Genomic DNA, 12,436 nt, shown 5'->3' with positions numbered 1-12,436 from the left:
GTTCTAATAACCTGAAAAGAGATTTGAGAATGAAGAATCTGTAGGATTTAATTAGCAAGGGCACTATTCTGGTCCTCCGCCTCCTGGTAAAGTGCTTTTTCCTCTACCCCTCACTGAATCAGGGAACCAAAGCCAAAATAAAGGGAAAAAAAAATTAGTCCCAAATTCAGAGGTAGAGAAACTTATTTGCCCCACACAAAAAATAGTTTTTCTTTGAGTTCTAAAAACAGTAGGGCCATTTAGCTTTCAGCTTGAGAACATCTGTAAAAACTATTCGTACTCTCATACCTTACCAGAAGTTAGGATAGGATTTCATTCTACCTGTGAGTATAGCTAAGTGGACTGTACCATAATATCTATGTTAGGCAGAACAAATCAGAAATTAATTCCTCTTTAGTTATTATGTGTTCATATACTGTATTCACTGTGTTGGGAGTTGAGGGGAGTGCATGTGCTGTAGTTTCTAATGTCAATACTCATAGAAGCAATTAGCAGGAATATCAAAGATCTAGAAACCATAAGCCTAATCCAGAGATCCCTCTAGCAATTTCTGTATCTCTATACAGACTAAGCTCTTCATGGATGGTAAGAGAATATAACTTTCTTCTCCTTGATACACAAAAACAAGATTTAGCTTTGGGACCTTACCAGGATCTGAACTTCATCAGACAGTTCCAACAAATTCCCCTCAAACTGCCCAGAGGAACTGTTCATACAGCGGACAGTGACTTTGATACTGGTCCAACCAGCTGCTTTTGTGTGGACAACCATGGCAAAGTTATTCTCTACTGGGAGTTGTAGAAAAACCTAGAGAGTAAAGGGATGGATTAAGAAATATTCATGAATAAACACTGTGCCCTTCCCTCTTTGTTGAAAATAGCTATCTAGAAGAATTAGAGTTCCAGGCTTATCTTCCCTCCCCTCCCCTCTGCTCCCCTTCCCTTTCTTCCTCCTTTCCTTCCCTCCCTCCTTCCTCCCTCCCTTCTTTCTTTCTCTCCCTTCCTTCTTTCCTTCCTTCCTTCTTTCCTTCCTTCCTTCCTTCCTTCCTTCCTTCCTTCCTTCCTTTCTCTGCACCTTGAGGCTTGTGGGATCTTAGTTCCCCAACCAGGGATTGAACCCGAGCCCCCGCAGTGAAAATGCCAAGTCCTAACCACTGGATCACCAGAGAATTCCCCCAGGGTTTATTTTCATATTTGTTTATTTTCATATTCCCAGAAACATAGTCACCCCTAAAGTAAACTTCTGTGTTCAGTGCTCAACTAATTCTGGAAAGACTCTTATGCAAGAATTCTTATCTTGCAAGAAGTCAATTCATTGATAGGAGAAGAATGGAAATGAAGGAAGGGGTATCCTCAATAGGCTGAAACAGTAGAACTTGAGATGAGAGAGAAGTGAGGTAATCTACTCCTGGAGTTCAGAGTGGTAGCAAGGAAGGAAGAAGACAAGAAAGGGAAGCTGTTGTTTTAGGATTGTGTTAAACTAGCTAACCATTTCCTCACTTGCTTCACTCACCATTCTAGTCTAGATTGGATAAGGATTAGGCCTTGACAGATTTCTGGTGAGAGGGAAGGGAGGGCCAACACCAAGGCAAATGTTATTTATTTATTTATTTGTTTGTTTATTTGGTTGTGTCGGGTCTTGGTTGTGGCAGGCAGGCTCCTTAGTTGCGGCTCGCCAGTTCCTTAGTTATGGCATGCGAACTCTTAGCTGCGGCATGCATGTGGGATCTAGTTCCTGGACCAGGGATCAAACCCAGTCCCCCTGCATTGGGAGTGTGGAGTCTTAAGCACTGCGCCACCAGGGAAGTCCCCTAAGGCAAATATTGAAGTAGGCACTTGCCTACCTTTTTGGCACTCATTTCACATTCTATCTCCTCTGCATTTTTGCTGTCTGGAGCGCTCAAGACCTTCCTTCACTCTCTTGACTCATACAGAGTTCCAAGTTCCAAACTCACCTTTCCCTCCTCCCCTACATAAAAATTCCCATCTCCTTTGTGCAGATTTCAATCAGTTGTCTGGAAGAAAGTCTTATGCTAAAGAATGAGTGGTTTATAATTGTTTAATCCAAGTGAATTTCTAAATGGTGACACCACAGTGCAGGAAGTCTACCTTGTAGGGCATTAGAGACCTTTCTATTTGCCTATTTCATCACCCAGTTGTCTATGTGAGGTCTAAGGCAGGGGAAGAAAATCTTTGTATGGCTCTCAATCATTTCTTCTGTTAGAGAAAAGACATTATTTAGATAAGAAAATTAGAGGAATGGAGAAGTAGAATAGATGCTAAGACCTAGGCCATCCCCTCCTTTCACACAATTCCTATTTGCTATTCAAGAAAAAAAGCCAAATCCTTCTGCAGAACTCTACCAAACTAAGTACAGTTCTATCTCTCCTCAGTTCCAAGTATAACCAGGCTCTGCGCAGTCCATGACAGATAGAAGACTCAACCACTAGGGATTCCCTAGAAGACTCAACCACTAGGGTTTCCCTAGATTACAGATCTAGGATATTTTAAGAAAATTGGAAATTAAAAAATTTTTCCAGACTTTTGTTTTTAGCTGGCTCCAGAAATGACCCACTAATTCTAGCTTCTGTAACCACTCTGATCTCTCTCAAGGTCTGATTCTTTGTTTTTGTGGGCACTGAGTTGTGACCTACTGGGTACCTTGGCCCCAGGTTCCTTCTTCCTAAGGTAAAGCTCAGACCTAAGTGGCTGCCACTGATCCTGGACCATCTTGGGTGGGTTCCATTAAGCTGATGATCAGGTAACAACGTTGTGAAGTAGGTAAAGTTTGTCTAGCATCCACCTCTTTTTTTTTTTTCTTTTTCAGGTTTCAGAGTAAGGTTTAGTGCTATATGTATTAAAACACCAAAGCTATTTTAAAAAACATAAAGACTCATGTTGCAGTGTGGATTTCCTCAATAGCCATCCTGAGGGCTTTGGCCATTCCAGATGCAGGAGGTGCTGAATTGGGAGGAGCCGGTACCACCAAAGGGAACCGTGGAGGAGCAGTTTAATTAATTGTCCTTCTTAAATTTGCCATTGATATAAGGTACTCAGTCCAGAATCAGCTGCCAGTTGGTGGCCCACACCAGCCCCATGACACCCATGGCACTCTTCATGCTCAAGATAGGATTCCAGTTATTCCCCAGCTCCTAGTAGTGTGGGCCCAGGAGTGTGCTCAGCAACCACCTTTCTTTTTTTTCTTTTTTTTTTTTTGTGGTATGCGGGCCTCTCACTGCTGTGGCCTCTCCCGTTGCGGAGCACAGGCTCCGGACGCGCAGGCTCAGCGGCCATGGCTCACGGGCCCAGCCGCTCCGCGGCATGTGGGATCTTCCCGGACCGGGGCACGAACCCGCGTCCCCTACATTGGCAGGGGGACTGTCAACCACTGCGCCACCAGGGAAGCCCTTTCTTAATGTCAACTGCCCATCATGCAGCACAAACATCATGATTATTAATATAATTGTGTCCGAACATGTTGAAAGATTATATATTTAAACTTTATATATAAATACTTTATATTCATAATGTGTTATTCATGTAACACAGTCATCTGCTCACAAATACAACATTATACAACAACAAATACATCAAAGGAAGCATTGCTTTGTTGAGAGCTCTTTCCAGCAAAGTATGTTAAACATCATATAGTATTATCTGAATACTCAAATTTGGATTCTTCATATGATTTTCAGGTTTCCAGCATTCACAGAACAATCGGAAAAAGAGTAAGTAATAATATTGTGTAGTTTAGAAGTGAGTTAGTCTAAAACTTATGATGGGGGCTTCCCGGGGCTTCCCTGGTGGCGCAGTGGTTGAGAGTCCGCCTGCCGATGCAGGGGACACGGGTTCGTGCCCCGGTCTGGGAGGATCCCGCATGCCGCGGAGCGGCTGGGCCCGTGAGCCATGGCTGCTGAGCCTGCGTGTCCGGAGCCTGTGCTCCGCAACGGGAGAGGCTGCGGCAGTGAGAGGCCCGCGTACCGCAAAAAAAAACCAAAACCAAAACCAAAACAACTTATGATGAAATAAAATAAATTTAGTATCAAGATCCCTAAGGTAATATAATAAACAGATACGTTTATACCTCTGAATGCCTGGGCACTAGATCCAATACGTCCCTTTTGCTCATGGACCAATGGAATGTGAGCCCAGGGTTGGCATTGCTGAAGGAGAAAGGGGTCTGGGTACTGGTCACTCCCATGACGTAAACTGGCATCTGAAAACGAAGAGTGGTTTTGTGCTATACATCCTGTCCAGCTGGCATTATCAAAATAATGAACCTGGAACAGAGCCATCCTACTGACCTCAGTAGCTGTGATGAGTCGAGTTGCAGCTGCAAGGATCCTAACAGCCCTTAGCTGCACAACTTCAATCTTCACTTCATCCTGCTCAACAGGGTGGAGAGCAAGCTTAGGCTAAGAGGGAGTGTCTGTGGGGTGGATGCTTATGATAACTAGTTTGTTGGTTGTTGTTTGGGGCATTCAACAACAACAAATATGCCATAGATACAGGTTTTTTGTTTGTTTGTTTTTGTTTTGTACTTGTTCTTGAAACAATTCCTTAAGTATAGGGACTACGTCTTATAACAATGCCAAGTACTCTGTGGGTTTTTCGCTGAAGATTACATATTGCCCATGCCTGGTTAAGAGAATACCAAATGAGGGGACTGAAAAGACTTCCCTGGGCTGTTGACACCCTCCCCATCACTATTTCTTCCTCTACCTCCCAGTGATTCCCAGATGGAGGAGTAGAAGCAGAGCAGAACAAAGAACCAATACCTGGGAAAACACAATGACTTTTCCAGTATCTTCATTTACTGTCTTGATGGTGCCATGGACCACAGCTCTGCCAACTACCTTCCCTGTAACTTGGCCCCTCCTATTAACAACAGCCACGGTCTGATTACTGATGGAGAAGTGAATGATAGATTGAGGCTGAGGGCCACCTTCAGACATTACCTGGAATGTAAACACACCAGTGAATGCCTGGACCTTGGGGAGAAGTCACATCTCCTTTCCCAACCTTTTGTCCAAGTAACTCAACTTTTTCATCTTCCCCCACTTTCCAACCAGCATATGCCACATCAACTCAAATGCACATGAAATGGAAGTGCTATAAATTATCCATAGGATTCCAAGAAGTAGTTCATACCATGTTTCTCATAGAACAAAGAAAATACTAATTTTCTTCTTTATCAAATCCTGTTGTACTTGGCTGCGAGTAGACAAGGGAAGGTCAACAGGAAGAGGTGTATGCGTATATGTGTGTTGGGGTGGAGCAGAGGTGGGATGGGGAGAAAGCCTCATTTCTGCCTTTAGGATCACCTGCATCATATTAGTTGGAATCAGTGTCATTTTCTCTGGAACAAGTCTGAATGGAGGAAACACCTTGAAGGAGAAAAACAAAAGGACAACAGTGATTGACTACAGTCAAGTTCATAGCAAATGATCATGTAGCTTATTCTAAGGAAAAAAATCCTAATTATGTACAATGAAGTTATATACAAAAACATGTATTTTATTTTATTTATAAATGCAAATTTTATTTATAATAGCAAAAATTATAAATTACTTAAGTGAGAATGATTAAATAAGTTATTACATATCCACTCACTGTAATAAAAGTGGTCATTAACATTATATTTACAATTACCTTTCTTTTCTACTTTTTTCTTTTTTTGGACATGCCTCACAGCTTGCGGGATCTTAGTTCCTGGACCAGGGATGGAACCTGCGCCCTCAGCAGTGAAAGTGCAGAGTCCTAACCACTGGAAATTTATAAAATTTATAAATTTATAAAGAAGACAAAGTATGAATTTTGGATGAGATAATTTCCTTACTTCAATTTGCCGAGGAGCCGACATGAATTTTCTCCCCATCTTGTCCCTGGCAATAGCTACAAGTGTGGTTTGCCCAATAGTGATACCTCGAAGGATATAATTTTCAGAGTATTCGTCCTGTTTCTCCATTAGTCTGCAAAGACCCACAAATTTCTAGGTGAGAAAGATCTGGTTTTAAGAGTGGACAGTTATGCATCTTTCTAAGATGCTTAACATTTTCTGCTTTCTTTTCTTTTTCTTTTTCTTTTTTTTTTTTGGCCATGTGGTGCAGCTTGTGGGATCTTAGTTCCCCTACCAGAGATTGAACCCGGGCCCATGGCACTGAAAGCAAAGAATCCTAATCACTGGACCACCAGGGAATTCCCAATCTTCTGCTCATTTTAACTCAGCTTAGAAGGAACTACCAGAAAATGACTTCCAGAGTCAAGACAAAGTTCATAGCAATGGCAGAAGACTCCTGAAGGGCAAAAATTTGTTCTAGGTCTCCAAAGGAATAAGAGCAGTATAAACATAGACTGGCAAAACTGCGAATACTAAATTGCCTCAGAATTCCTGTATTTTCCCTTTCGCAGAGGGCAATACCAGTGCCTCTACTTCTAGATTTTTTGAAGGTCCTCAAGTCTGAAGCACCCCCAAAGGATATCATCCAAGGAGAAGTTTCATAAAATGGAAATATTAATGAGACACATGATTTTAGGCCCAAAATAAGACATCTGAGGATCTGGAAGGTGTATTTTGTAGAGAGCTGAATATGGGAAGACAGTATGGGCTGAAAGGTACTGTTACAAAAAAAGGAAAGAAGAAAATCTGAAATAACCTAAGGGAGAGCTAACCAGGCTACCAGGAGGGATATTCTTGTGGTATTAAGCATAGGGAGAAAGAAGTATATTTTTTAAAGATTTATTTATCATTTATTTTATTTATTTTTGGCTGCGTCAGGTCTTAGCTGCAGCAAACGGGATCTTCACGCTGGCTTCTCTCCAGTTGTGGCACACAGGCTCCAGAGCGCGTGGGCTCTGTAGTTTGCAGCACGCAGGCTCTCTAGCTGAGGCACACAAGCTCAGTAGTTGTGGCGCACGGGCTTAGTTGCCCCGCGGCATGAGGGATCTTAGTTCCCTGACCAGGGATTTAATCCACGTCCCCTGCATTGTAAGGCGGATTGGTTTTTTAAAATAAAATTATTTATTTATTTATTTTTGGCTGTGTTGGGTCTTCACTGCTGCGCGCGGGCTTTCTCTAGGTGCAGCGAGAGGAGGCAACTCTTCATTGCAGTGTGTGAGCTTCTCACTGAGGTGGCTTCTCTTGTTGTGGAGCACGGGCTCTAGGTGCGCAGGCTTCAGTAGTTGTGGCCCACGGGCTCAGTAGTTGTGGCCCACGGGCTTAGTTGCTCTGCGGCATGTGGGATATTCCCCGACCAGGGATAGAACCCGTGTCCCCTGCATTGGCAGGCGGATTCTTAACCACTGCACCACTAGGGAAGTCCCTAAGGCGGATTCTTTACCACTGGACCACCAGGGAAGTCCCCAAGAAAGGAGTATTTAAATGGTACTCACGTCAGGGTGACAATGGGAGAAGCCAACTGCAGTTTGAGCTCCATGTTCCTGAAGTATTTATTTTGGAACGGGCGTTTGGAAGAGCCAAGAACCCTCACAGTTACTAACACAGTTTTACCTATTTCAACCTAGTGGTTAAAAAACAAAAATTAAAAAAAATAATTTTTTAAGGTAATTTTAGTAGCGATGTCTCATTCACCTAGGGCCATTTAACTCTTAGAGGTGGCAAGCTCTTTTTTTCATGCTAAATGTTCCTGGTCAGCCTTTGATCTAGTAAGCCTAATCTATGTGTATTCTTTTAAGTTGTTCTTTATTTTTTTTAACTGTTTTTTAATTGTTTTATTTTGACCATGCCCTGTGGCACGTGGGATCTTAGTTCCCTGACCAGGAATCGAACCCACACCCACTGCATTGGAAGCATGGAGTCTTAAACACTGGACCACCAGGGAAGTCCCTAAGTTGTGCTTTAACACTATTTATCTTCATCATGTTTAGTGTTGGAATCGTGTTCTCTAAGGGCAGGTATTTCCATTAACATCATCAAAGGGCCTGCTATACACACATGGAAGCTGAGCACAGACTATATCAGGTGATGCTAGTGAGTGAGAATGATGCCTGCTTCATTTAAGAGAGAAAGCAAACATCTCTCACCTTATCAATCACATCAAGCTCCAGCTCTTGCATGTCTGACACCCTGAGGTGAGCGATTGCTGGACCCAAGAAAGCCAAACACAGGTCATAGACCTCCAAGCTGAGAAATCCTGGATGTACTGGAACTAACTAGAAGGAAGAAGATGGTAGCTGGGTAAAGAAGCAAACATGCTCCAAGCATAATCATAGCATTTATTTCCACCCAAAGTGGAAAATACAATATCTTACTTTCTTTGTGATGGGAACTCTGAGAGGTCACATTATATGTTTCAGGCATAGCACAATATGTACCCTTAAAGTGATGTTTCAGTTTGTGGCAAAATATGTACCCTTAACAAATACTAACTGATAAAGAGCAGAGTTTAAATTGATTGATTTCAAGCAGAATCCAACATACATATCCAGCTTCTTAATTATGAACAGGGAAAGGATTCAGGAAGAAAATCATGTACATTTATATGCAATCACAAGGAGGGAGAGAAAGCACTGGGTGGACTGATACTTTGTTTTTCCTTCTTGTACTACAGCTCCTGCACAGCAGCATGGTTTTTCACATCCTTTGCCCATAGGGCCTCAATCTCCTCTTTTAAAAAGCAACATTATGACTACAGTAAGTTACATTCCTTTGAGCTCTTTGAAGGAAATAAGTACATATGTTAATATAATATATTTTTTTATTATTACAAGTCAACTAAAAGCAAATCTCTTGGCATATTGACTATGGAGTCAGCTTACTATTTTAAGTTGCCATGTCCTGGCTGAAAATACCATATACTCAGGTTATAAAGTCAATAGTATATCTAACTATCCACACAGCTCTGTGCTTCTAAATTTATAAAAATGAACCTTCTTTTAATGGAAATCTTATAATTAGATGTCTCCTACACTGTTTCCATTCAATCAGAGCCAAAAATTGCTGCATATTGTAGCTAGTTACAGAAAAAAACAAACCAAAAAAAAACCCCTCTTTTTTTGTTGAAGAATCTATGTAGGTTAAAAAAGGAAAAAGACACAAATGTTATTTTTTGTAACAAGTTTGAGACACCCAATAAAAATTTTCCAATCATTCTCCTAAGAATGAGCTTTGACCTGAGACCATCAGTCTGGGAGTATCTCTAGAACTCACCTGGACAGAGCTTTCTGCTTCCAGGTAAGTGATGGTGGCAATGTCTTGCTCACTACTGTTGACTAAAAAATAACCAGATCCTTCCACAAGGCTAAATATTTCCTATGGAAAAACCAGACAAACAATATTCCATTCCCTTTGGTTTATAAAAAATTCAAAGAAAATAACTTCTACTTACCTAAGAAAGAGTATGAAATTAAAAGATTACAGTCAGTGGACCAAAGACAACATATGACTATTAAAGTATTACTGCTAAGGATAATTATTATATATGCATTATATATGTGTATCACTGATTTTCAACACATAAGTGAGCTTTTTTATTGTTATACTATTAATTTTAATAACCTAGTACTCTCCCCTCCAATATGATTCCATTTAGCTAGACCCGTAGAGCTTCTACCTTCACATCAGGGTGGTTATAGATGGTGGCATTCTCAGGCGATACTGTTACATCATCTACCAGGAGCAGCTCTACAGCTGCAGATCTGGGCAAGTTGGAAAGTTCCTAGAAATGTAATAAGAACCACAAAGGTAAATACAAACTTTTAATTCCTCAGCTCAGTGAGCGAAGATTCCAGTACTCTTTCAAGTGCCAAAGATAACAGATTCATAGAGGTGTATAGTTCTCAGATTTATGTCAGTTATATAAATGACTTCTAAGGAGGCTTAAATTTCAGTTAATTAATATTTTTTATATAACAGTCTCCACTTACTTTCCTTCTCTGAATAGAAGGATTTTCCATCTCTGAATAGCCCACAAAATTGACTCCAATGAGTACAGTCCCTTTTATCTGATGTACTTTAAGGATCCTTTGACCTGGAGACATGCAAAAAAGTACCCTGTGAGAAACAATAACATGTAGAATACAAAGGTGTCTCTAGAAAACCAAAAATCTGCCCTAATTTTTTCCAAATGGTGTTTTATTTCAGGGAGAAAAACAAAAACAAAAACAAAAAACAATGTATAGGGAAATACACAAGAAACAGGAAACTGGGGTTCTATGTTGACTCTGCAATTATATTCCTATGTGACCTTGGGCAATCACTTTATTTCTCAGTTCCTTTATTAAATGAGGGGTTGAGACAGACAAAATCTAAAATTCTTTCCAGCTCTAATGGTTTGTGAGTCCAAAAATAAGCTGACAATAGGGTATGGGGAAATTTTTGTTTGATTTTAAAATAAAAGTGAGAAATAAAGAGATTGTCCTTTGGGACTTTTCATGCTTCTAAACTGTTTTGTGTATGTAAATGTCATGTCAGTCCCTTACTCAAAAATTTTAAATGAAAAAAAAATTTTTTAATTGCTAACTAGTCCTTATTAGAGCAATTCAAACTACTTAAACTAGTATTTGAAGCCATCCATAATCTGACCCTGCTTTACTCATTCATTCTTTTTTCTTTCTTTTTAATTTAACTAACATGAATCTGCCACTTTACTTAGGACAACTCTTATTTTATCCTCAGCACATGATGATCATGTATAAATCTGCAAAGCATTTTCTCATGATGTTACATTCTTTCATTCAACAAAGATTTATTAAGGGCCTAACTACATGCTAGGCACTATGACAAGTAATTAGGATACAGAGATGAAGAAGAAAACAACACAGTTCTTGCCTTCAAAGAAACTCACAGCTTAGGAGGGTGGCTGAGAGGTAAATCAACCACTGCAATACAGTGTGATAAGTACTATTATAGAAGTATGTACAGAGCACATAATACAGAATATATAAGAGCACAAAGAAGGAATATTCTCCTTAGATTGGGAATATAGAGGAACAGAAAACTCCTAGATTACTAGAGAAAGATTTTAGCCTAGTGAAGATGCAAGTAAAGAGAAAATAAAACACATGCAAAGGAAAGAGGTATGACAAGCCTTTTCATGGTTAAGGATCTAAAATTGTTGAGTATGAGAAAAATGTAGAATACATGTGGGTGGTAATAAGAACTGAAGCCAAAGAAGTAGGCAGGGGTTGGTATGTTAAGCTGCAACATATGAACTTTATCCAGAAAGACACAATGACAATACGTGTCACTGCGGGCTTAGTTGCCCTGCAGCATTTGGGAACTTAGTTCCCTGACCGGGGATTGAACCCACGTTCCCTGCATTGTAAGGCAGATTCTTTACCACTGGACCACCAGCAAAGTCCCCAGATTTGTATTTTAGAAAGATCATTCTGGGGACTTCCTTGGTGGTCCAGTGGGTAATACTCTGTGCTCCCAATGCAGGGGGCCTGGGTTCGATCCCTGGTCAGGGAACTAGATCCTACATGCATGCCTCAACTAAGAGTTTGCATGCCACAACTAAGAGTCCACATGTTGCAACTAAAGATCCCACATGCCGCAACTAAGACCCGGCGCAGCCAAAATAAATAAATAAATATTTTTTTTAAAAAAAGAAAAGAAAGATCATTCTGGACAGTAGTATGGAGGGTGGATTAGAGAGTAGGAGAGACACACTGAGATCAGTTAGGAGGCTACTATGGTGATGTAGGATAGAGGTTATGAGGACATTAGTGATGAAGTTAGAGAGGAAGAGAGAAAACCTTTAGAAAATAAAATGGATGGTATTTGGTGATTGATTGTTACAGATATAAGGAGCATCTCTTTCTTCCCCACCACTTTTTACATTAACTGTATCATATTATTGGTATTCTAGTGTTATAGTATCATATACATATTAATATTATGTTATCATATTCTCTAGTTAAGCCCTTAAACTTGTCCTGAGTATAAACTCCCTGTGGGTAAGGGAAAGCTTAAAACTTATTTCTTTAGTGTTTCTTATTCAATTGAATAGTTATCTAAATGGGAAAAGAATTTGAAACAGAACAGACACATGTATATGTATAACTAAATCACTTTGCTGTACACCTGAAACTAACACATTATTAATCAATTATACTCCAATATAAAATAAAAAGTTAAAAGAAAAGAATGGTTACCAAATACTCATACCAGAAACCTAAAAGTTACCCTTTGTGCCACTTTCTTCTTAACTTTTGGGATTGATTTGTGGTAGATTGTTATATTAATGGCTTGTGGTGAATCATGCCTGGTGGTATCCATGCTCTTGAGTAGTCCTGGCCTACCTTGACTCTGGTTTTGGCCAAGTGACTTGCTTTGGAGAATAGGACCTCAGCAAATGTGATACAAGAAAAGGCTTGATGGGCTACTGCCCCTGAGGGCTTGTTGCCCTCTTAGAACCTCATCTTGTGCCTCTTGCCCCCTCTCTAAGTCAGTCTCACTTGACTTATTTAGTTCA

At 40.3% G+C, this 12,436-nt stretch overlaps 1 protein-coding gene across 1 annotated transcript in view; it reads right to left on the bottom strand.

Moving 5' to 3' along the window:
- Window positions 1-12,436, bottom strand: part of NUP210L (nucleoporin 210 like) — a gene marked incomplete at its 3' end in the record, with an annotated part of 73,395 nt that overhangs the window by 19,400 nt on the left and 41,559 nt on the right. The window contains exons 16-26 of the mRNA XM_081226237.1: window positions 9,885-9,988; window positions 9,572-9,676; window positions 9,169-9,270; window positions 8,043-8,171; window positions 7,392-7,519; window positions 5,839-5,971; window positions 5,324-5,386; window positions 4,778-4,957; window positions 4,304-4,384; window positions 4,084-4,215; window positions 649-807 (exon numbers count right to left, since the gene is read on the bottom strand). Of these exons, the coding sequence (XP_081082363.1) occupies window positions 649-807; window positions 4,084-4,215; window positions 4,304-4,384; window positions 4,778-4,957; window positions 5,324-5,386; window positions 5,839-5,971; window positions 7,392-7,519; window positions 8,043-8,171; window positions 9,169-9,270; window positions 9,572-9,676; window positions 9,885-9,988 (1,316 nt within the window). The remainder of the gene's footprint in view (window positions 1-648; window positions 808-4,083; window positions 4,216-4,303; window positions 4,385-4,777; window positions 4,958-5,323; window positions 5,387-5,838; window positions 5,972-7,391; window positions 7,520-8,042; window positions 8,172-9,168; window positions 9,271-9,571; window positions 9,677-9,884; window positions 9,989-12,436) is intronic.

The sequence above is a fragment of the Mesoplodon bidens genome (genome assembly GCF_964165515.1).
Source record: "Mesoplodon bidens genome assembly, chromosome: 2".
Classification (NCBI taxonomy): domain Eukaryota; kingdom Metazoa; phylum Chordata; class Mammalia; order Artiodactyla; family Ziphiidae; genus Mesoplodon; species Mesoplodon bidens.
This window is presented reverse-complemented; position numbering and strand designations above follow the sequence as displayed.